General features: G+C 38.7%; 1 protein-coding gene across 3 annotated transcripts; it reads right to left on the bottom strand.

The window, feature by feature from the left end:
* Window positions 1-9,747: 9,747 nt before the first annotated feature.
* On the bottom strand, window positions 9,748-24,702 carry LOC148020799 (uncharacterized). 3 transcript variants are annotated; one of them, XM_087699456.1, is made up of 11 exons: window positions 24,336-24,702; window positions 24,153-24,204; window positions 23,981-24,060; window positions 23,181-23,259; window positions 22,202-22,285; window positions 21,875-22,032; window positions 21,034-21,186; window positions 18,360-18,527; window positions 11,288-11,407; window positions 10,978-11,052; window positions 9,748-10,728 (listed from the first exon to the last, which is right to left on the bottom strand). In XM_087699456.1, exons 1-11 carry the CDS (start codon window positions 24,392-24,394, stop codon window positions 10,608-10,610), a joined length of 1,149 nt encoding a protein of 382 aa, XP_087555582.1. In that variant the 5' UTR covers window positions 24,395-24,702; the 3' UTR covers window positions 9,748-10,607. The 3 variants fall into 3 exon arrangements, 1 of the variants encoding a protein (XP_087555582.1); XR_015694750.1 differs by having other exon boundaries at window positions 10,655-10,728; window positions 10,978-11,110; XR_015694751.1 differs by having other exon boundaries at window positions 10,655-10,728; window positions 10,978-11,098.
* Window positions 24,703-26,184: the final 1,482 nt, after the last annotated feature.

Here is a 26,184-nt window from a genome sequence, read left to right as displayed (position 1 = left end):
AGATGGCAGATGGTGTCGGGTTGCCATGTCAAAATGTCACACCGGGGCCAATGCAATGCGGGTCGGCACGACGGGGGTCAATACAACTCGGGGCGTCGCGACAGGGGCGTCACGACGTGGGTCGTTACGACTCGTTCTCTTCGGGGCACTAGATCTTCTCTCCTACTTTCGTGAGAAATCCTTCACTCTGAGCAAGAGTTGCTTTGATACCAAGTGTGATGCACCTGCACTCGTTACGCACTCAACATGATACAAAAAGGTAACACAATATGTGAGAGCAAGGTATACTCTTGTATTATTCAATCAAAGAAATGGTACAACATAGGCACACCCTAGGACTACATCCTCGTGATGCCGCACATAAGAGGGTTCACCGGTGGGTACATGGAATCACACGTAGAGTGGAAAGCAAGCAAGGCTTTGAGTCACTACTACCCCCCTCTTGTTTCTCTCACTCTCTGCTTCATGGTATGCCTTGAGTGGCTTGAACCGCTTCGTGGTATGCCTTGAGTGGTATGTACCTCCTGAAGAGGTGGGCAAAGTAGGTTTGCTAAGTGCGCGACATGCCAACCACCACTCGCGGGCTATCTATTCGATGACATAAGCCATGTCACATGCAACATCCCACTCCCCCTCCCCCTATAGGCTACATGACAAGGAAGGGCCGCTCCTCTAAGTCAATAATGCCTTGCCACATTGTTGAATGGTGGTTTTAGCTACATCCTGCGAGTAGACCCGGCTTGAGTGGTGGGCCCTCTACGAAGTTCTTGAGGAGTAAAAACATGCCATGAAATGGTGGGTCCTCTACGAAGTTTTTGAGGAGTAAAACCATGCCATGAGATGGTAGAGACTAGGGCTATGTGCCAAGCTGCCGGTGTGGACTAGGTTGGCTAGCCACTCGAAGTTGGACTCCCTTCATAGGTCCCGTGGGGAGAACTTTCTAGGCCCCATATCAAGGCCCCCAAAACAAGATAGCACCTATTAGACATTAGTTGCTCAAGTGTGAGGTAGTTGGAGAGGCAATGCAAGTAATCCGGAAGGCGTATGACATGCTAGGAAGCCTTAGAGAGACACACATCATTAAGCATTCACTTGTGGTTGGAAATGGCCATAGAGAGCCACAACTCATTAAGCATCCACTTGCGGTTGGACATGGCCATGGAGGTAATGTAGAACAACATGTTGAGTATAACTTTGCTTCAATATTGTGATAGCCAAACACAATCTAGGTTTGAAGGATGCAACCCACTTCATCCACATGTAATGGATCTAGGACTGAGGGGGTCTGGAAGTAGAGTTTTCATACAACTAAAGGTGTATGAAGTCTATAGATTTTTAAATATTTCATTTGTGGTGGCCATGCATCATAAAGAGAGTTAGAAATTTAGCACATGCTCTTGATTATTGTAGTTTTGCATAGTTATCTTAATAATATTACTAGGCTTACTATCTTCATGAAAGTTTGATAATGCAAACCTTATACTTAGTATGGCAGCTATGGTGATGAAGGCACAAGGTACGCCATGTGTATCCTAATTGAAACAACCTAAAAACACAAGAGGATTGGTATACAATTCTTGAGATACTAATGAAACTCTCTATCATTACAAAAATGTCGCACATTGTGCCTTTATCAACATAGCCACCTATAATCTACAGTGCAAACACCCACAATATTCTCTTAGCAATGTGACAACAATGGGATAACAAGTGTCTCATTATTTGTATGTCAATGTAGGATATACATTGGAAGAGCTCTACAAGATTCTTATGTGGATGAGGTGTTTATGCATTTTTAGGACCATCTGCTATCACTAATATGGCGAAGGATGCTATTGGTATTGTTACTTTTGTGGTAAATGATGCTCTTCTTAACATTGATGATGGTGCTCTATATATTGGGATGTGTGTCTCTTAAATAAGTGTTTTGTAGTAGTTACTATTAAACAAATGAAAATATAAGCTTAACATGAGTGTTGTTTGAACAAAGTGCCACAATGGATCCTACAAAGTAAAGTTCTGTCATAGAGCATCCTAGCATGCTTTGCAATGCTAACTCAATGCACAAAAATGCTTCACAATAATTTGAAACATACACTTGCAAGAACTTTGGACACATTGTGCAAGTATGCCATTGTTACTTCCATTGTTTCTACACATGCAAGGTATTTGTAGTTACTAACCAAAAGTTGGGTATGCAAAGGATAGGAATCACTACAAGGGGTGAGTGCATGCAACATATGCCCATTTGCACTTCAATATATTAAATATTTGTTCCAAGGTATCACTACAAGCACTAAAGGTCATGATATTTATTCGTAGAATTATTATATTGATGGAAGTCGATATTAAATAATATGTAATATGTTAAACCATAAACATAGAAAATGTAGTTGCATGTGTTGTTGAAACAACTTATTAGTATGTACTCTAGGTATGGCCATATCCACATGATACTAAAGGTGTATTGGCCCAATGAATTTTACTTGCTACAAATGCATGAGCTTATACATTTGGGACTTGAGGGGTGTGAGTTCATCATCTTAAATACATAACTTGGGCACATGCCTTCTCTTTTAGGAGGGGGAATTAATCATTCATCTTTTACACATTTATCCTACACAACCAAGACATTATAAATAATATATGATTTACGACATACATATAACAAAATTATGAGCCATAGGCTATGTTTGTATTGCTTTGAAAAATGCATACATATGTAGGCCCACACATACATAAGTATGTGCACACATAAAAATATACTTCTTGAATTATGCACCTATCCATACATGCAACCACTTGTAATTAATAGGATGCATTGTGCATTAAGACATGCACCCACATAACATTATCCAAACTCATGAGTTTGAACCAATGATGTGGATCACCCCCATCATCTTTAACATCATGTAATGCCGAACAAGTATATACCCCATACTTTTCATAATGAACTACAAATATATGTATATAAATATTATATGTTCATGTTTTTAAATTAACACAGGGTATGCTATAAAAGTTATTGTTACTCCAATTATGGAAAGTGCTTCACAATTGTTTTGAGGTCTCTTATGGTTTGTTTTTTAGGGACTCATATCTCCATGTAAGACATGTATCAAGACGTGAAACATGTTAACAAGTAGTAATTGCGGTGCTTCAAAATTTGGTGTGAAAGAGCCAAATGTAAGCTGGTGTGTAGTGCCAAATGTAAGCTAGTGTGTAGCACCAGACCTGGTGGAAAGTGCTAAGAGGAGACCAAGCGCGAAGCGCCTCTAGGCATGGAGTGCCTAGTGTTCATTTCTCATATATAGGTGTGCGCATGTGTTGTGGATATATATATATATATATATATATATATATATATATATATCACATACACATGAGAGAGAGAGAGAGAGAGAGAGAGAGAGAGAGAGAGAGAGAGAGAGAGAGAGAGAGAGAGAGAGAGAGAGAGAGAGAGAGAGAGAGAGAGAGAGAGAGAGAGAGAGAGAGAGAGAGAGAGAGAGAGATGTGTACGGACACACACATGCACATACACATATAGAATTTTCAAAACAAGCAACAAAAAATAGTTGCAACTTATTGACATGCCATAAACAAGTATGGTAGCTAACAAGAACAAAAACATATCCCAATCTGTCAAACTCCACTAACCATTGCCATATTGAGACAATGCCAATAATGTTGAGATATCGAGCTCCACTCGTGATACGCCAGGGTGACCGTTGTGCATTTATGTCACCGACGTGTCAGTTGCAGATGCGGTTGGTACACCGCCCATGAATAATAGCTACATGATAGCTATCCTTATCTACTCTAGTTCGTGGCTCAGTTAGTATGCCACCTTAGTTAGTTGAGTTTGGTTTGAGACCCATATCTTGGGTTCTTCTATTTCTTTGTACTTGAGTTCTTTTGGCTTCCACAACTAAGAAGAAAAAAAAACAGTTTTCAGCCTCCACCCTTGTGTGTCTTCCCCCATTGTGCAAGCAAGAAAGCTACAAGTGAGACTCCTTCCTTCTCTCCCACAATCTTGACATGGTATCAGAGCCTTGTTCGTGGTAAGGAGCTCAAGAAAGCAAGCCAAGCTCGCGGTGGTCTGGTAAGAGGAGCAGTGTTGCTTTCATTTTCTGTTTTGGGAGCAGATCTCTGCAGGTAGCACAGCTGGAAAGTGCAGGAGTGCATTGTCTCAGGTTGAGACGCCCTTCGCGTTGAAGCAAGAGGGCAGTATATGCTGCGGGATAGAGCTTTAGCTCTTGGCGACCCTGTTTTTTTGATTTGAGGCCATTTCGGGGCCTGTTTTGAAGGCGGAAGTTTTCTGCACGCACTCAGGAAAAGGCCCTGTTTTATGCTGTGCGACCACTGTTCTATAGGTCGGTGAAAAGTTACCACAGAGATTGCATCGTATGCTTGTGTGCAGAGACATTGGGAGTTACAGAATCATCCTTGGTTCCTGTTTATGCAAAATCGTCACTAGGAAGTGACTGTGTGGTCAAATACCACTTTCGCCAGTTTTGCAGATTTGCCCTTGTGAGGGTGAAGCTGTGTTTTTTGCAGTGACAGAATTTTTTGCAGTATTCTGTAATGGCGTCTGATTCTCTTTCACAGATTGTAACTGAAAAGCTTGACAAGAACAACTTCCAAGCATGGAAGTTTAGAATGACGAATTTCCTTATGGGAAAAGGATATTGGGAATTTGTTGCAGGAAATGAAGAAGAACCAATTCTTCCTGATGTTCCCAATCAACAGCAAATGCAGGCATTCAAAGCATGGCATGAGAGAGCCAGGAAAGTTATGTATTGGCTGTCTATCAGCATTTCAGACTCTATGATTGTGCATATTCAAGATGCAAGTACGCCAAAGGAGGCATGGGATACTCTGTCAAAGATGTATAGCACAAATACGCAAGCCAGGAAAATGCAGCTCAAGCAAGAGTTGCACAATGTGCAAAGAGAAAATATGAGCATCAATGACTACCACATGAAGGTGAAGAAGATTGCAGATGCACTTGCTTCCATTGGGTCGCCAGTGGAAGATGATGATTTAGTTTCTGTGACCTTGAATGGTCTAGGAAAGGATTATGCGCAGTTTCGGACATCCATTTCAGTTCGTGAAAGATTTCCTGATTTTGAGGAGTTGATTGCTCTTCTAATTTCTGAGGAGCAGAGAAATGGTGGTGCATCTTCTTCAGGAGGAACTTCAAAAGAAGCTGTCTTCTACTCAAATGCTGGAAGAGGTAGAGGCAGAGGTAGAGGAGGCCGATTTGGAGGCCGTGGCAGAAATCAGAATATGCAGCAAACTCAAGAAAACCAGTCCTATGGAGGAGGACGTGGTAACTCTAGAGGCAGGGGGAGCCAAAGAGGTCGTGGTGGATGGCAAAGAGGTCAAAATGCAAACAGTAATGTTGAATGCTACTACTGTGGTAAAATGGGTCATATGGCTAAAGACTGCTATAAAAAGCAGAATGACATCATGAATGGAAAACTGCAACAAGGGAATTATGCATCTTCTAGTAGACAGGGTGATGACAGAAATGAGCATTTGTTCATGGTGCAGCACATGAACAATTCTGTGACAAGTGCAGAAGAAAGCAACGATGTATGGTATGTTGACTCAGGTGCATCAAACCACATGACAGGTCATGCAGAATGGATGGAGGATGCAAGGAAAATGGAAAAACCAGGATTTGTGGAGACTGGTGATGATACTGCACATCCGATTGTGCAGATTGGAAAAATTCCTTTGTCTATGCAGGATGGGAAAAAGAAATACCTGTCCGATGTATTTCATGTCCCGAATATCACCAAGAATCTGGTTTCTGTTGGTCAAATGGTTGAGCAGGGTTTGCAGGTCAGATTTAATCCTCATGGATGCTTTGTTGAGGATATGAAAAATAAAGGTCGCTGGTAGCAAAAGGAAAGAAGAAGGGCAGAATGTTTACATTGGATGCAGACATGTCTGAATTGAGTGCAGCAATGTTTGCACATGGGACCAGTGTAGTTGCAGATATTGATATCTGGCATAAACGCATTGGTCATGTTAATGTACAGCGACTTAAATCAATGCAGGCCCAAAATATTGTTGCAGGATTGCCCAAATTCAAGGTTGCAGAAATGCATAAGGTATGTGAAGCCTGTCAGTTTGGAAAACAGGCAAGGAAACCATTTCCTAGACATGTTCAAGAGAGTAAGAAGACATTGGAATTAATCCACTCTGATGTGTGGACTACTAAAGCTACATCTCTTGGAGGCTGTCATTATTTTGTCAGTTTTATTGATGACTATAGCAGAAAAGTTTGGGTGTATTTTATGAAAAAGAAAAGTGAAGTTTTTGGGCATTTCAAAACTCTTAAAGCTATGGTTGAAAAAGAAACAGGTCTGCAAGTAAAATGCCTAAGGTCAGATGGAGGGGGAGAGTACCTCTCAAATGAGTTTGCAAGGTTCCTGCAGGAGCATGGCATAAAGCAGCAATATTCATGCAGTCATACCCCACAACAAAATGGAATTGCAGAAAGGAAAAACAGGCATATTGGAGAGGTATCTCGTGCCATGCTCAATGAAAAAGACTTGCCAGATTTTTATTGGGCTGAAGCAGTTGCTACAGCAGTCTACATAATGAACAGGACTCCCACTGCAGCAATACATGGAATGACTGCAGAGGAGAGGTATACTGGTAGGAAACCAGATATTTCTCATTTGAAAATTTTTGGTTGCATTGCCTATGTACATGTGCCAGATGAGCTGAGATCCAAGTTGGATCCAAAAGCTGAGAAGTGCATCTTTATTGGTTACTCTTTGCAGCAAAAAGGGTATAGATGCTATAACCCTTCTACTCGTAAGTTTACAGTGAGCAGAGATGTTGTTTTTGATGAGATGAGTAGTTGGTATAAACCAGTAAATGTGATTGATGATATAGATGCACAAAATGGTAATGCTGCACAGAATTCACAGCAGCAGTCACAAAATATTAGTGGACCTGGAGCATCCTCTAGCAGTGGTTCACATTCTTCGCCATGGACAGGCAGATTGAGATCAGGAGAATCTTCTCAAAGCAATGCAGATAGTGGTATGCAGGTATCGCGAAAAGGAAAAGAGAAGGTTGATCAGCCCATGTTTGATGTGAATGCAGGTCACTCTTATGTGGATGGTGAATCCAGTGGCTCAGAACAGAGCATTGATGATGAGTTGGGTATTCCTTCCATTGTTACACCTGGAGTAAGGAAGACCAGGGATGTTTTGAGAGCACCTGGGAGTGAACCTACTTTGCGCAGGTCTACCAGAGCTAGGTATCCTGTGGATAGGCTGAAATATGATGGATTTACAGCCATTCATTATGCATATATGGTTAAAGTGATACAGGAACCAGAACCCACTTCTTTTGAGGAAGCCATGGGAAAAGAAAAATGGGAGAAAGCCATGGATGAAGAAATGGATGCCTTGGAAGCAAATGCTACATGGGAATTGGTACCTTTGCCTAAAGGTAAAAATGCAATTGGCTGTAAGTGGGTTTATAAGGTGAAGCACAATGCAGATGGTTCTGTGAACAGATACAAGGCAAGATTAGTAGTCAAGGGGTATGCACAAACATATGGCATTGACTATGAAGAAACATTCAGTCCGGTTGCAAGGATGGCAACCGTAAGAGCAGTCATTGCTATGGCTGCATCAAAGGGATGGTCTTTACATCAGATGGATGTAAAGAATGCCTTCTTGCATGGTGATTTGCAAGAAGAGGTCTATATGGAGCAGCCACCAGGTTATGTGCATGATGTTCATTCTGAGTTTGTTTGCAGGTTGAAGAAAGCCTTGTATGGCTTGAAGCAAGCACCTAGAGCATGGTCTGACAAGATAGGGCAGTATCTTGTCACTATTGGCTTTCAGATTTCCAAGGCAGATTTCTCACTTTATGTGAGAAAGACAGAGAAAGGTATTATGCTGCTTGTCATTTATGTTGATGATTTGATTATGACAGGTGACAGTGATGAAGATATACTTCATGTGAAAATGCTATTGAAGCAAAAGTTTGAGATGAAGGATTTGGGAGAGCTGCGTTATTTCTTGGGCATTGAGGTGATTAGATCACCAAGTGGGATACAGCTCTTGCAGAGGCAGTATGGATTGGACATGCTGTCCAAATATGGGATGACAGGCTGTAAGCCTATTTCAGTTCCTTTGGAGCAGAATGTGAAGTTGAGCGCAGATGCAGGTGAGCTTCTGGAAGACCCTACTATGTACAGACGCATAGTAGGAAGCTTGATTTACATGACTATTACCAGGCCAGATTTGAGCTATGCTGTTGGATTGGTAAGTCAGTTTATGCAGGCTCCAAGGAAATCGCATTTGGATGCGGCTAGACGCATACTCAGGTATGTGAAGTCCACATTGCCGTATGGACTATTTTATGAGACTGGGATTCAGATACAGTTGCATGGATACACTGATGCTGATTGGGCTGGTAGCATTTCTGATAGACGATCTACCAGTGGATATGTGTTCTCTTTTGGGAATGCTGCAGTCACTTGGAGCAGCAAGAAACAGCCTACAGTTGCCTTGTCGAGCACAGAGGCCGAGTACAGGGGTGCAGCAATGGCTGCATGTGAGGTAGCTTGGTTGCATAAGCTACTTTATGATATGCATCAGTCTACAGATGGGCCAGTTGTCATTTATTGTGACAACATGAGTAGTATACACTTGGCAAATAACCCAGTCTATCATGCTAGAACAAAGCACATTGAGGTGCATTATCACTATGTGCGAGAGAGGGTTTTACTAGGTCTTATTGATCTAGTTTATGTCAGCACAGAGGATCAGGTAGCTGACATATTTACGAAGGCATTGGGCGCAGAGAAGCTGCGCAAGTTCAGAGACCTGCTTGGTGTGTAGGAATTGGGATTGAGCTCGAGGGGGAGTGTTGAGATATCGAGCTCCACTCGTGATACGCCAGGGTGACCGTTGTGCATTTATGTCACCGACGTGTCAGTTGCAGATGCGGTTGGTACACCGCCCATGAATAATAGCTACATGATAGCTATCCTTATCTACTCTAGTTCGTGGCTCAGTTAGTATGCCACCTTAGTTAGTTGAGTTTGGTTTGAGACCCATATCTTGGGTTCTTCTATTTCTTTGTACTTGAGTTCTTTTGGCTTCCACAACTAAGAAGAAAAAAAAACAGTTTTCAGCCTCCACCCTTGTGTGTCTTCCCCCATTGTGCAAGCAAGAAAGCTACAAGTGAGACTCCTTCCTTCTCTCCCACAATCTTGACAAATAATGTCTTCCAAATTCTCATATTATACATAGACAAGCATCATGATGTTAGAAAAAAATTTACATTCTTAAAAATACTATAAGCCCTTATATGCACATGCATGCAATGTGCAAGGAGACATTCTTGTAGCCTAGTTGTATACAAGTAATGTAAATGTGATGAATCTACAATGTCAAAAGACCATGCAAATTTTCAACTTAGGATTTATTTTGACAATGCCTCCTTTCGATGCATTTTGTATGTTGATTTTCTTATCATGTTGTCTACATAAATACATGCATGGGCACAGGTGGATGTCCGCACGCGCGCGTGCACATGCACACACGCACACGCGCACGCGCACATGCACAGGCACACGCACACGCATGTCTACATGCACGTGTCTTTTTAATTAAGTATTCTAACATGTAGAATTCTTCCCTATCTCTTCTTCCATTTCAATATTTTTGCTTATTTTTCTTATTTTACTTGTTGAAAAGATCATACCTCTAGCTCACATCACATTTGTATGCAATGTATTTCCCTCTCTGCAGATGGTAGGATCATAGCCAACAATCTTTCAAATTGGCTCTTGCTCAAGAATAGTCAAATGTAGAACTTGGTTTCACAACCCAATAGGATGTGGCATGGGTTTGGAGTGGTTCAACAAGCAACACATGGGAGGTCACTTAGGAAGGTAAAAAATATACTCCTAAGTGTATTAATGGATACAAAAATTTTGAGCCTTATTTAATAAATATATTTCTTTCACAAAACACTTTTCAATCTTTTTTTCCATATGTTAATCTAATGCACTGCACCATATGCTTATAACAATGACATGCATGTTATGTCATGCTTGTCATTACAATAAGTAAATTGAGTTTTGTTAGTGTATGTGATTGATCAGTGCACAATAGAAAGACATGGCAATTGATTTGAACAAATACTTTACAATAGCTTGCATAATATGAAGTGATTTTGCAAAAGGCTTTGGACATGATAACTTAGTTAAATATTGATAAAGAAGGCCAATCAAATTGTATAAATAATAAAGGGAAATGTGTATAGTAAAGTCTAAATATAGAGAGGTTCTAAAGTTAGCTCTTGGTAATTATTGTCAAGCTCAATGAAATTAGACTTGCAAACTACAACACGTATGGTTAGCATGTAAGTTTAGATGATAAAATTTCAATATTTATTTTAGTTTATATTTAATAAATATAATTGTTATTTCAAGTTAAAATTTCAATAATAAGGTTCTCAACATTATATATATTTTGTTACTGCTCAATTTTTTTTTAAATGTTAGTTAGATTTTGATTTTGCACTTATTGAATTAAAAAATGGACCTTACCACAACACTACTTACGAGGGTTGAAGTCATCATCAAAGTCAATGTCACTTTGTATAGTGTGTGGCTCAAGAGAAGGTTTATTTTTATTAGAATATGGTTGTAAGCTTGTAGATCGCCCATATTGGTCCCTACATCCATTATACATAAATACGCATGATCCTTGTATACTATGCATCTTCTACTTAATCTATGATAATTCTAAGAGATTGAATTGTGATCGAGTAAAAATAGAGTCGTGGTTTATTGCTATAAGGAGCATCTTAGGAGGAGGCCATAGATTGATGAAGATAAGACCATATATACCTAGCTTAATAATATTGTGTTTAGTCTAACTAGACAACAAATAACATTATCTTAACTATTGTTAACAAACATACCTTTGAGGTTGAGGATGTGGGAGATTCATGTTGAGTGTAGATGAAGGCAAACTTTTTGAACGCCCGTATTGATCCCTAGACTCCAAGATGCAACAAATAGATGTTGAGAAGGGTTGAACATCTGTATTGATCCCTAGACCGCAAGATGCAACAACGAATAGAAACTGAGAAGGGACTCAACTAGCAATTCATTATTGCTAGAATTAAACAAGTAGAGTATAATTTAGAAACGTGTTTACTTTGCTATTTTTGTGTGTATATTTACACAAATTTTATAAGATTGAGAGCATAGTTAAACATTATAATTCACCTTCTACAAGACATTTTTTGTAGTTCCCTATTTAATTGCATTTGGTAATGGGGCTCAAATTGTGAGGCATTGATGTTGATAGTTGAAGAAGGCAAACTTATTGAGAGTCCATAGTCATCTCTAGACTCAAGCATGCAAAAAAAAAAGTTAGAGAATTATCATCCTCAAAAAATTCAAAAGGAAGCTTGCATTGAATTATTTGTATATAGCTTTATATAAGATGTTCCAACCAAGATCCCTTGTTATTCACCTTTTAACAAACATTTCTTGTGCAAGATTATTTGATGGAACTTGAAAGTGTAGTTGATATGTGAAGTAGTATTTATCATACATGAAGGTAAGCTAGTTGATAATGCATCTACATCTCTAGACTCAAGTATGCCAATATACAATTGTGAAAAAAAAGAAATGTTAGTTTGGGATGATTTTGACAAGGGAAGCCTAAAATAGAAATCAAGTCCATTTAAGAACTTAAATAAAAATTAGGCTAATAATTTTCATATAGCTTTCCTTAGGTTATCAAACCACCCCATGATATTCATAGTTACCTTTTGCGAGATATTTATTGTTGTTGTTCATTGAACTGAAATTGACATTGAGATTGAGATCGTTGAGTAGTCATTTCAATAAGATGTGAAGGTGAGTTTGATAATGGTCTAGATTGATCCCTAAACTCCCACATGGAACTATCAAGTTAAATAAACAAAAAAGGAGCTTGCTTTGTAATTACCTAAAAGGGTGACTCAAACATTTACAATTGAAAATTGATATAGGAGCTTCATTGTTCATTTCATATAGCTTTACATTAAGTGATTCTAGATGAAGAACACTCTCATTAACCTTTTGCTATAAATCTTTTGGCTACTTATTTGATTGATGAAGTTGAAAATTTGGAGCAATCATATTGTATATGAAGAAAGGAATAGTCTGCATTCTAAATCAGAGCTACACAAAAGCTCTCAAGGAAAAAACACCTCATGAGGCTTACACTGGTAAGAAACCATCTTTCTCACATTTTAGAATTTTTGGATGTGAATGTTATGCATATGTTCCAGATGCGAAGAGAAGCAAGTTAAAACCGAAAAGTAGAAAATGTACCTTCTTGGGTTATAGTGATGAGTAGAAGGCTTACAAATTATATGACCAAGAGGCAAAGAAGATCATCACGAGCCATGATGTGGTGTTCAAGGAGCACCCACATATAGTGGAGGAGGAGAAGGCAAGTTCTTCCACTTTATCATCAAGTGAAGAAGTAGTCCACTATGAACTTGTCACGAGAACTGTCCCTATCCTTAAGGAGGAGGAAGCATCATCTTCAGATGATGAGGAAAAAGTTCACAAACCTGACATCACCCCACCGAAAAAGCCATTTACCCGTTGGGTGAAGCAGCTCTATGACCACAATAATCCTATGCCTACATCTGTTGAGGAGAATGCAGACGAGACCGAGGAGGTCTCAGAGAATAGAGGAGCAAAGGAGGGCTTCTGCTCACATGGTCAATATAGCCTTGATTGGCTGAGATTATGAGAGAAGTAAAGGAGCCAACTGACTTAGAGGAAGCACTTGCAGATCTAGCATGGAAGGCAGCTATGCAAGCCGAGTATGATAGCATAATGAAGAATGACACTTGGGAGCTAGTGGATCAGCCAGCAAAGTGAAAGTTTATTGGCACCAAGTGGATTTGGAAGGTAAAGTATAAGGCTGATGGTACCTTAGAAAAGTACAAAGCTAGATTGGTTGCCCATGGATTTTCACGGGTTGAAGGGTTTGGTTTTCAAGAGTCATTTGCCCCAACTACCAAAATGACCACTATTCACATAGTACTTGTAGTGGCCGCCCACAAGTAGTGGCCAATTTACCAAATGGATGTTAAGTCAACACTCTTAAATGGTGACCTCAAGGAGGAGGTGTACATGGCCCAGCCACCAGGGTTTGAGGCCCCCCATTCTGAGAACAAAGTGTGTAAGCTGAAGAAGGCATTGTATGGGCTGAAACAAGCCCCCAGAGCATGGCATCATCGGATAGATGAGTTCTTTTTAAGCTTAAACTTCAAAAGGTGTGCCTCATATGCTAACTTGTATGTTTACATGGATAGTGAAAAATCTATAGTGATTGTCCTATATGTGGAAGACCTTATTATTACAGGTGACTATGAAGATATGATCAACCAAACTCGAAAGGCTTTGAGTTTTGAGTTTGAAATGACAGCAGATGCACTATTGTTTGGGGATTGAAGTCTAGCAAGAGCCACAAAAGATCTTCATCTCTTAGAAGAAGTATGCATGGGAGATCTTGAAGGCATTTGGCATGACTGAGTGCAAGGAGATAGCTACACCTATGGAGGTGAATGCAAAGTTATCTATTGAGGATACATCACCACTAGCAGACATTGGGAGGTACAGCATGTTGGTCGGTAGTCCGATCTACTTGTGTAACACCAGTTTTACTATTGGTGTTTTGAGCAGGTTCTCAAACAAGCCTCATGAGAGTCATTGCAAAGCTGGGATGCAGGGGCTCAGATACTTGAAGGAAACTCTTGACTATGGTATCACATACAGTTTCAAAACTTCTCTTGAGGGGAATTGTGACTCAGATTGGGCAGGAGACAATGATTCTAGGAAGTCAGTTTCTAGTTATTGTTTCTCTTTGGGTTTGGGAATTTTCTCTTGGATTAGTAAGAAGCAGCCAATAGTGGCATTGTCTTGTACCGAAGTAGAGTACAAGGTAGCTTGTTTTGCTGCAAAGCTGTATGGGTGAGAAGGACCCTATGGCATATGGGAGTGTAGGATGAAGAACCAACTGTGCTGAGATGTGATAATCAGAGTTGCATCACCATTGCCAAAAATCTAGCGTTTCATGTGCGCACCAAACATATAGAGATCTAGTATCACTATGTGCATGATTTGATCGAGGATGGGATAGTGGAATTGGTCTATTGTCCAACAGAGGGAAATGAAGCGGATATCTTCACCGAAGCACTTACAAAGGATCTGCTTCAAGTTCATCTTCAAATACTCGGCATTGGGCCGAGGAGATAGTTCACCTGTGGGTGGACATTGAGGGGGGGTGTTAGATATGTATGCTCAATGCCCCACCCTCATAAGGTGCCACCAATGATCCATGGTGCTCAAAGTTGTAATGCACCCATTATGAGGAGAAGCCCTATGTGAGCCTGGATATTGGTTGAGTCCAGACTTGTATGTCACATAAGGTCTATGTGACTGGATGGGAAAATGGTGACCGTTCTGGGTCTAATCTTTGGGTTAGACTGAGTAGTTAAGCTGGTAGCAACTTGAGGCACATTGCATTGAGTTGTGGGGTAAGGGAGTTATCAGGGGCCCCTATTTTGGGGTCTGGGGGCCATGGAAGCGGCTCCCGCCGGTAAAGGGAATATTCCTTGGCTGACTAGTGGAGGCTCATATGGTAGCTCGGTCAGGCTGACCTAACCTCCTTCACGGGCTATAAAAGCTAAACCCCTTTATAGCCATCCATCATCTATCTTTCACCTAGTCAAAGTTGTTCCATCTAGCCTTAAGCTCTTCACCTATTTTCTATCTAGATCACTATCTAAGCTTCATAGTGGAAGCGCACGGGTGGACAGAGCCATCTTTGTATCAAAATTTTGGAGCTAAATAATTTTTTAATTCTCCTCTTATCTGTTGTGTACTCTCTATCTCTTTCTCAGATTCTGTTCACTGCGCCATGTAATTTTTACACTTTGCAGTTAGGCCTTCATGCTAAAATAACCTCATTGGTATTTTGATATATTTGTAGTTAGACCTTCATGCTTTAGGGGTCATCACTTTCTTGCTTAGCACAATAAGTGTATTTCTTACTTACCTATGCATCTAGCACATGATTTTACGAGTATATTGTGAAAAGCAATGTGATATTTTGTAACATGATGTGTAGAAAAGGGATTCTTGGGCCTTGCAAGATTATATTGTCATTGATTACTTTGCAAATTCCTAAATGCTAACCAAATTTCAAAAGATATTTTATTTGCATCTCACATGAATGAGAAATGGATGATATGATTGTCTAGCTTCTTGGAAATATTCAAAAATCTATCACACAAGCATGACTTATCTATCCTTATTGAGTGCAAAAAACCGTAAGAGATTAACTCTATGGGACTTTCTTTGGGGCTAAAACATGTCATATTTATAGTTATTTTTGAGGTTTTTGGGCTTTTCAGCCCATTTGGAGTCAAAATCACTAAATTATGCATTGCGATATTTGTACATTATATGATCCAATTAAATTTTTTTTTAGGTTACAATTAATTTCAAGTTACTTTTTCTCAAATGGTCAAGATTTTGTGGACACTTTAGTGGATATAGCTTTTCTTGCAACCATAAATTAATTTTAATCATAAGAGCTGACCTAATTTATTCTCAAGGACTTCATATTCTAGCCAAACTAGGTCATGCTTACAATTTTTTCTAAGGCTCTTGGACCATTTGAGCCTTGCCCGCATGGATCACTCATAAATATGTATGTTGAGGGATTTTTAAAATCCCCATCTTAGTCATTTTCTACATACAAATGAGTGTCATTTAATAGGGGCATGGTAAATTTATGATAAAGGGCTTCTACATTAGCTTGAATGAAGGTGAGAGGAAAGCTTTACATATAGTGAATCCAACAAGATTTTGGCTTATTTTTGGGTTAGAGTAGTCAATTTGTTGATTTTTTTAAATAAGAAAATGCAAATATTGGTCTTATATAAGAGTAAACTATTTATGTCATTTCATAATAGTATGAGATGCCACCTTGAAGACATGGCTATGCCCTTAACATGGCCTTATGATCCCTTAGAGCAACCATCAAACACACTCTCAATATCATGTTGTCCATATTTAGGGCACCCATGCACCTTGATTATCTTAATAGTCCACACACATTTGATCATTAATCCTATAATAGCAACCCATGTTTGCTATTGCTCTTACGTCATATGGAACTCCCTATTAAGTGCCTCCTTAGTTAGCTTGAGCATTTGGGCATAGTCACCTGTCAAAATGATATGGTCCACACATAAGAGTGCAAATACTACATACCCTTTGGTTGCACTACTAGTATGCCTCAGGAGAATGGGATCATGGAGTAGTAGAACAAGACTATGATGGAGATGGCAAATACTATGATGCAGCATCGAGTAGGCACCTTAGTGTCTATAAGCCAAAGTAGTTGCTACCATAGTTCATATCCTCAACCAATCACCCACTTCAACCGTTACTAGTATGGCTCCATTTGAGGCTAATTTTGGACTAAAGCTAGATATTCATTATTTCAGGGCTCCTGGATGTGATGCTTATATTCACATTCTAAAGAAGGCTAGAGACAAGTTTGAGCCTATATCCAAGAAGTTGTTCATTACTTTACAATTCCTAGTCCTAGAGGTACAAAATCTATGATCTAGTCTCTTGACATCTCTATATGAGCCAATATGTTTGGTTTTTTGAGGTTCCAACTACAAAGGGACGTGATGAGCATTCTATTCTTGGATATTGGGTGATAGTTGGTTGGGACATTTGAGCTAGTGCCTTTGGAGCCTATACCTATACCTTCTATAGAGGAGGAGATTGCTTCTCCATTAGATTCCCCAGAGGTGGATACTCAAGAGACTTCTGTAGAGGTAGAGTGATAGGGGGAGCATCATCCTCCTACCCATTGGGCATGTGATACACTCCATGTAGAGATTGGGGGCACTACGGGTCATTGCAAGATGATCCATGGTGATCTCAAAGGAGTCAGCGAACACATTCTACCAAGCTTGTGTGAACTAGCCATGGTTTAGTGACTTGTGCCATGCAAGATAGAGAGTTGACATCCATGTAAGAAGCATTGTAGTCTAAGCATTGGTGGAAGGCCATAGAGCAGGAGTTGGAGGCCATGAAGTTGAATGGCACTTGGTATCTTGTGCCATGTCCCACTCACAAGAAGGTGATTGGAGTGAAATGGGTCTTTAAGACCAAGCATCTTAGTGATTGACACACTGAATAAGCATGAGGCATGATTGGTTGCCAAAGGTTTTGCATAGTAACCAGGTTGATTTCCATGATATCTTTGTCACCACAACTCATATGGCTACTATCAAGACTGTTCTTACCATAGCCAACCATAGGAGATGGCTGTAATATTAGCTAGATGTTTTGGTGGTAAAGTGTATAGGTTGAAGAAGGCCCTCTATGGCCTTAAGTAGGTTCCATGTTCATGGAACAAGAAAATAAACTATTTTCTTCAGGATAAGTTGAGGTATTGGAAATCTAATTTCGATCCTAGCCTTTATGCCTTGCTTTGCATAAAAATGAGCCATCTCATTGGAGAAAAACTCTCTACCTTTATTGAATCTAGATTTCTTTAATTTTTGCCTAGATTAGTTCTCCTCGAAGACAAGCCAATCTCTCAAGTAAGAGAAAGCTCTTGACTTCAACTCCAAAAAGTAGGCCTAAGTCATCCTACTAAAATCAACCACAATCAACATGAAATAGAGACTCCCCTTAAGGGACTTTGTCCACATAGGTCTACAAAAATCTATGGAAACAAGCTCCAATGGCTCCTTAGCCTACCAAGAGAAGGTATGAGGAGCACTATCCTGCCCATTCAAAATAAGTTGCATATCACCCTTGCCCTATATCAGATTCAAAGAGCTATCACCAATTAGAATGTGACCATGCGTTGAACACATGTGGGCAATACCATTTGAATAAGGGGCAATCTAGTGGAGAGCATCACTGTCTACAATCCACTATTGACTGTGAGGCCATTAGTGCTACAATGGGCCTATACATTCTATAGTTCCATTTTTTTCTAAAAATCTCATCTACTTGAAACATATCTCCTAAAAGCTTGCCCAAAACACATTCATCCATCATCAATATCTTTAAACTCAAGAAAGCAAAAAAGAAGAACAAATCAATATAAAACAACACATTATCAAATGCATCAAAAGAACTTCAACATAGGACAAAATTGATAAACAAGAAACATATGCAAACATGCTTCAATCGTATGCATGAGTTTGAGAGTAGATATGATCAATTGTATGATTACTAATCTACCAACCTTTGAGGAACAATTATATGTGGTTGTGTTTGTAGTTGCACCACTTTAGTTTGTGGAGATTTGAATGTTTTTTGATAAGCTGCAGGGGCACTTTGTCTTCGTCTCTTAGTTATGTCAATTGATTCCTCATAACTTGGAGGTCCATTTCCTCGTGTGACATGCGTATTCCTGACAAGATTCTATATTGTTACTGATCTCTCTCTCTCTCTCTCTCTCTCTCTCTCTCTCTCTCTCTCTCTCTCTCTCTCTCTCTCTCTCTCTCTCTCTCTCTCTCCCCTCACATAGAATCATTAAATAAAATTTCAAATATGACATGTTTATTCTTGTGTTTCAAAATGGTTTCTCAAGAAAAAATCTACATTAAGAGTAACCAATAAAGTTGAACCCAAAGTTATGTTGGGATTTGAGGTTTACTAATGTAGCTCACAATATACCAACAAACATTTCAAGAGACTCCAAAAGCTTTGGACATGGTAGTGTGTTGCTAAAATTAAATTGAATGGTTAACAAATGCAGTATCAACTTATGAGCCATGTTATTGACAAAACTTCACTATTATATTCTCTTATCCATGTTTTTCTCTCCAATCATATGAAAATTTGACATAGTTTATATTAAAAGTTCATTTACTAAGGTGTTGTCTTCTATTGAATGGTGTATGTTTGCTAGGTGAATTCTTTCATAACTTATTTTACATGATGCATTCGTCAAAGAGGTTGAAATTTACAATAGAAATGCACAACATATGTAAACTTATGAGTATTCATGAAACATCTAAAGATTGAGGTATAAAATGTTGTGGTTGCACATGTACTATGGAATGTGGGTGTTTAATGTAACTATCACTTAATATTGTAGTGAGTGTCATCAACTAGAATTAAGGAATTGCACGTAAATGGTTCATTACATTCAAGAAACTTTTTGTATGACATGCTTAGAATCTACATAACAACCTTACAACATCTTAGATGTTGAGTCTCTATATTGAATCATTTACCTCTTAGAATTTCACAAGTTGGTAGAATTTGTGCATGTTTAATCTACGTTATCACTTTTGAATATTCACATTAACAATTAGAATCACAAATGGCATGTTATAGTTTTGTGCCAAGATTTTTAAGGGACCCCCAACTTCTTATGGTATCTAATAGTAGTAAAAGCCATTTATTTTACACTAAATGAACCGTATGTGTGCTCGACCACACTACCTCTTTATTATGTTAAAATCTCAAATATAATTTTATCAATCTCAACATTTTCAAAAGTTTTTTTGATTAACATGTGGCTCTAGTACTAGCAATAAGCTTTCAAATCTCATCAGTTCAAATGATTCTTTGATCATCACATAACCACAAAATTGATGAATAAATAAATAAATGTGTGAATCAACCAAGTACAAGACTACTCTTTAGAAAGCATATAGTCAGATGAAATGTCTCACAAGACCAACCTACAAGCTTGTGTGCTTTTGTTCTCTTAGAAATTTACATGCTTCTAATAAGTGTGTTTGTATTAGGCTTGCACCCCTAAGCTCTAGAAAGTACTCAAATCACTAAGAAGGTAATTCCCTTGTTATGGCAAACTTGAAGTTCACTATCAACTTGATGTATACATCCTCATGTGTCCCACTTTTTTCCCTTGTAAGGCAATTATCTTCACACTAGCTCATAGTCATTGTATTTTGTCTTAAAATTTGATGCTAACTATTGGCTATGCTTGTCATCATGCCTTCCAACTAATCTAAAAGTATACAGTGGATAACTTGGGTAGTTCTTATATCATGATAATTCATGATTGAGTTGCCCAACTTCGTTTGTCTATTTTTATTTGTGTGTGGTTTGTTAGACTAAAGAGATATGTGTCTTAGCTTCACTCTTGATCTTAATAGTATGTGCCTTTGACTATAGACACCTTGGTACATGATAACATTAATATCATCTATGTTTTTAGCCTCTTTTATTGCACTTGAATCTAGCATCATGGGTCGCTGTGTATACTTACAATTTGAGGTTGCTTGCCTCATCCATGCATTTATAAGCCTCCATAATATTACATAACTTGATCAAATTTTTTAAGCATGTTCCTCCAAATCCTTGTACTTGTTTACATCATAACCTTGGAGAAATAAGGAGGAGATTGATGTGTGATATGTAAGCACAATTAAGACTTCCTTAGTTTTCTTCCTCCTTGAGAGGCTTTTCCCTTGGGGTTGTACACACCTTACACTAGTCTGTCTTAGGGTTGTGTACTTATCTTTTGCATCTTATTCTATTTTATGATCTTGAATAATTGGGTTATGAGCTTTCTCTTGCTTCATTGCTCCTTTATTACACCTTACATAGTCCATTTTAGGATTGTGTACTTATATTTTGTATCTTATTCTATTTTATGATCTTGAATAATTGGATATTGAGATTTCTCTTTCTTCATTGCTCCTCCATTACTACTTGCATTTTTGCTTTGCCATTTTGCAATTGTTTCCAACAACTTATACAAGGCCCTTTTGAAATGGAAGCCAACCCTCTATTTACCTTCTAACAAAAATTGTTTGTAGCAAAAAAGATTTTAACAATCTCATCCTCAACCTCGTCCATAGAGACCAAGTCACATAATGTTCCTTTCATTTTAGTAACATCTATTGAAAACATGCATATTAAGGCCCACACCAACTTACATATTTGGTTGCACAAAACTCTTGCTCCTATACTGCATTCTAGCCATTGCAATATTTTGAGAGTTGTTGAGAGTCGATAGGGATTGATCATCCTCCAATCTATCACCTTCATTATTTCTAGATAAAAAGTTGGTGGAAGCAATGCCATAGTATCTACATATCCAATTGCAATGAAATTAAAAAGAAATGCAAAAGGGCTAAATATCTAGTTTGCTAGACACAAATTTTCTATATCAAAGGTTCATAGTATTGAATACAAAAGGAGATAGCTATAGAGCATATCATTAATGCAAGAGAATATTGTTTTATTTGATTAAAAGATAGTTGAATAAGAGTAGTATTGAATACAAAAGGAGATAGCTATAGAGCATATAATTATTGTTTTATTTGATTAAAAGATAGTTGAATAAGAGTCAAAGATTAGACATGATCCTATCACATATAAAGAGGGGGAATAAAGAGCATGAGATTTCATGTGAATACGAGCTATGAGTCTTGAAAAATCAATGAAAAACACTTGATGAAAAAGGAGGTGAACAAGAAGAGAAAACATAGACATCTATATATAAAAGCAGTGAATGTAGAAGACCTCTACATGTATGGGTAATGGTTCCATCCTATTCAACAATTAGTAGAATAATAAGAATTTTCAAGCAACAACTTTGAAAAAAAACTAAAAAACAGAATAAGATAATTTAAAGAGTGTTAATGTTTACCTCAAAACCAAAAAAGCATTATCATGTAAGCAACCAAATAATAACATTCCATATATTTCATGACTTTGGCTAACTAAGAAGTGTCTATGTCTTGCCGTTATGGTAAGTCCAATAAGAAATTTTACTTATGTTTGTTGGCAGCTGCCTTGACTCGTAATTCTTCTATCTTATCCTTGTCATTGATAAGTGCCAACAAAGCCTCTGCTTTTTTTCTAACATTCACACCTTGATCTCTCTCATGAGGAGGTGCAGGTTGAATGTAATAAAACTCTGTACTCAAGGTCTGGAGAATACATTAACTTGAGGTCTCAAAAATCATCCACTTGTTTGTCAAGTTCATAATTGTACAAATATTGCAAATACAAAATTTCCAACAAAAATGTAAAAAAATGCATGACTTTTTATAAGTACATGGATTCAATAAATTGCACTTTCTAAAGCTTTAGAAATACCTGAAGTTCATCCAAATGTTCTCTCACATCAATGAGTATTCGCTCTGATCCATTTGCTATGAGATATTCTAAAAGAGTTAGCCCCTAGCAAGGTCATGATTTAGACCAAGCATTTACAAGACAATGTTAGTTACAAAAACACTTTCTAAGCAAGAGGATATTGTAATCTACACTATCAAATAAAAACCTACATCTTCTCTTTTCAACTAGTGGCATGATCATGGCGGCTAGTGGCTATAGTTTCAAAATACTCCCATGCAAAAGACCACACGTACTTAAGAGTGGGTACACATTAACAAGGTGGCAAACAAATTTCGATGAATGGACACTTATTTTGCATACACAAAAAAGTAGGCCTAGATCATGACAATAAACCAAAGCAACGATAACAAATATTGCCAATTGACACAAAAAAACCATTTATATCCAAAGTAAAAGTAATAAGTCTTCTTTTTATGGCTTAATGGTTAAAGGAAGAGTGACATTGTTGAGGTCATGTCCTCAGACCTCCAAGTAGCCAAAATATTTTGCAAATTGAGCTTTTGGATTTTGAAATTTGTGTAATCAATGCTATCCACCAATAATGAACCATGTAATTGGTTGTGGCATCAAGTGAAGAAAGAATAACATGATAATGTCTTGAAAAATATCTAATCAAAGCAAAATAGAAGATAATGCTTGGTGGTAGCAAGCAAGTAGGACAAGTACTCCATCTTGTTATGTAGGCTAGGTCATTGACTGAATTCATGTACGTTTGAAGCACACTTGTAAAACCACGATGACCTCACAACACTAGTACTAGTATCAAGCTCTTAACCTACCTAAAGGTTCCACAATAACTATTGATTTGTATAACCAAATATGATTGACTAGTGCTTGCTAATAAGAATTGAAAAATACTTCCAATTTTCATGGGATTGAAGGTGCAAAACACTCTTGTTTGATCTTCTTGTTACAATTTTTATCATTGATCCTTTACCTTGTACACATGACGCCAATTCTTCCCTTTACTTTGTAAACGCTTCCACAAGCAAGCCATGATTATCACGTAATCAGTACTGAAATGCCAAATTAATGAAACTTGGCCTCAGTTGTCATAATCAGCATGGTTCAAGGAAACAAAAGGGTAGATTGTGTGAAAGTCCGGATTACTCTGAAATGATCCCTTCAGAAGGAAAACGATATTCATTTCTTCAACAGGAGTGATCCTTGGCAATGATGCAGATTCAGAACCAGTTTTGAAACAGGTATTCTCCGTATATCTTTATCCAGGTGCTACTGGATTAAGTATAATCGTTTGAAGGGGGAATAGTGCTCGAATTTTCCAACAGAATGATTCTTACCAGGCAAACTTACATTAATGCAGATCGACAACCATTGAGACAGGTTTTGCCTAGAAATTCCACATTTAGTACATCCAATGAAGGCCATGGCAGCACAGAGAATGATTGCTAGCAGGCAATCTTTCATAAATGCAGATTGAGAACCATTGAGACAGGTTCTGCCCAGAAATTCCTCATTTCATAATGCGACGAAGGCCATGGCAGCACATAGAATGATTCTTAGAAGGACAATTCTTAGCAGGCAAACTTTCATTCATGCAGATAGAGAACCATTGAGACAGATTTTGCCTGAAATTTCCTCATTTCATACATCCAATGAAGATGATCCATGGCAGCACACAGGGAAACGAAAGAGTCTAAAGTGCTTTGAATTGAGAGCAATCTCTGACAGAATTAGGAAGTAGACAGCGATGTTACAAGGAAGAAGAAGCCTCACTAATTCCTTGAGGCATTTGCGATTTCGGCCATGGTGCTGCCATGGGGTCCCCAGGGCTCATTGCATGTGGCATCAAGAACCTGAGGCAGTAAAGCAGAAGAGAGAAACGACAATGAGGAGCCGCGCTTACCGACAGGTGATCGATTCAGCCATGGCTGTTCTGAAAGGTTACCTTCTGTTCGATTTCGGGGACTTTGAGTACGGTTCTGTTCACGCCTCGCTTCCTGCAGAAAGGAGAGAGAGAGAGAGAGAGAGAGAGAGAGATGTCCTTTGATGGAAGTCTGTAATGAAATCAGAAGCGATGAAATGAGAGAGAGAGAGAGAGAGAGAGAGAGAGAGAGAGAGAGAGCAATACAGTTCTCGTAATTTCTGATCAAACATGTTCATCAGATCCTTCTTGTAATCGTACTCCATTTTTTTCTGCACAGAGACTCTCTCTCTCCCTCTCTTTCACTCTCATACAGCGCTTCAAGTTTCAACATGTTTCGCTTCAAAAAATTTCATATGGATTTACACACGAAGCTTCACACAAATTCCTACTATAATTCCCACATTGCGAATTAGAACAAAAGCGTGAGCACTTTGGAGCACGGGGACTGCCTACCTAGCTAAGTGAATTTGGGGCTATGGGGATCTATAGCTCTCGGCCATAAGGGAGCAAGGAGCTGTTGGCCCAAACTTTGAGTCGACAACCTTCGGCCCCCAACCACACCTAGCTAGGTATGTAGTGCCTCTCCAGTAGAAGGCCATGGTGGTTAAGATTATAGGGGAAAACAAGGAAAAAGAGCCCCTTTTGAGTAGCTAAGTATGTGGTATCTCTCAAGCAAAAGACCATGATGTTTAAGACTATAGGGGAAAACAAGGGAAAAAAGCCCCTTTTGAGTAGAAGACCATGATGTTTTGGATTGTAAAGGAAAGCAAGGGAAAAGAGCCCCTTTTCCCATTGGTAAAATGTCAAAAACTTCTTGCATTAGAGCTCCTTTTCATCACAAGTGCCTTTGCATTCATCACCTATGACCTTTTTCATAAATACAACACTATAGTTTTATAACGCATTTGAAATATGTGGCTTTTATGGGCAAAAATCAACCCTTCAATCTCATTTTTTGCATGATGGCAGTTTACGTTGAGGTCTTGCAAGGGAAGTGTGCGGCAACTTTGCTTGCCTCTTCACCCACCACTTGTCTATATTATCACAAATCATGTATGCATTGCAAAGAGGGGTATTAGGACTAAAGTGGGTTTAGACTTCTCTCATAGGGTTTTTGGAGGGGTGGGGGTTAGGCTTTTTTTGGACCAAGATGGGGGGTGGGGAGTGGAGGATCTAGACTCCTCTCTCAGGGTTTTTGGAGGGGTAGGGATTAGGATCTTTTGGGGGATGGGGATTATGCTTTTTTGGGGGTGAGGTTATATTTTAAGAGAGGTGAGCAGTTATGGTTTTTGGGGGGGTTGATGTTTATGGTCTTGAGGGGGTTAGGCTCTCTCACTCTCTAGCCTATATCCCTATCCTTGCACAAAGATGTCCAATATTACTTGATGCACAAATTCTACTATAAGTTGTCTACCTATTAAGCCATATGTGCCACACATTACTTCTATAATTTACACTTTAAAATAAAATCTTATAGGATTGGGCCACACATGTGGGTTCAATCTACACACCATATAACTTACGCAACAAAGTGTGTATATGTAAACAAAGTTCTTGCAAACTATACCACAAAGGCTAAGACAATGATGTAAAAGCAAAAAACTTCTTCTTGTCTACGAGTCACCTAGGCTTTCATTCTTTTCCCTCCCTATATGTGCATGGTTGTGTCTCAAACCATCATTTGTCGCTATAAGATCTCTCATGTTTAATGTATTTACATATATAACTATTTGCAAATTGTTGTAATTACATAATTGTAAGGTGAGTGAGAGTGTGCAAGTCAATGTCCACATGCATATGCTCCACAATAAACATGCATCCACAAGTACTATTGGTTTGGCTCATCCCACCAAACAACATCCACCCCCCATCCATCCCATGCTATGGAGTCACTAGACATGGCCATTGCAATTTGCCAAGCACAAAGACCTTGACCACCTCTAGTAGATGATTGAGGGAACCATATTGTAGTAGCCAGATCGAAGCCATCACTGCAAGGCACATGATATTTACTCCTTGACAGATTGGCAGAGCAGCCCTAGACCAAATCATA

Source organism: Lygodium microphyllum, chromosome 18, assembly GCF_053477565.2.
Source record: "Lygodium microphyllum isolate KBCC chromosome 18, Lygodium_microphyllum_v1.1.10, whole genome shotgun sequence".
Lineage (NCBI taxonomy): Eukaryota > Viridiplantae > Streptophyta > Polypodiopsida > Schizaeales > Lygodiaceae > Lygodium > Lygodium microphyllum.
Note: the sequence above shows the minus strand (reverse complement) of the source record. Positions and strands in the feature narration are given on the sequence as shown.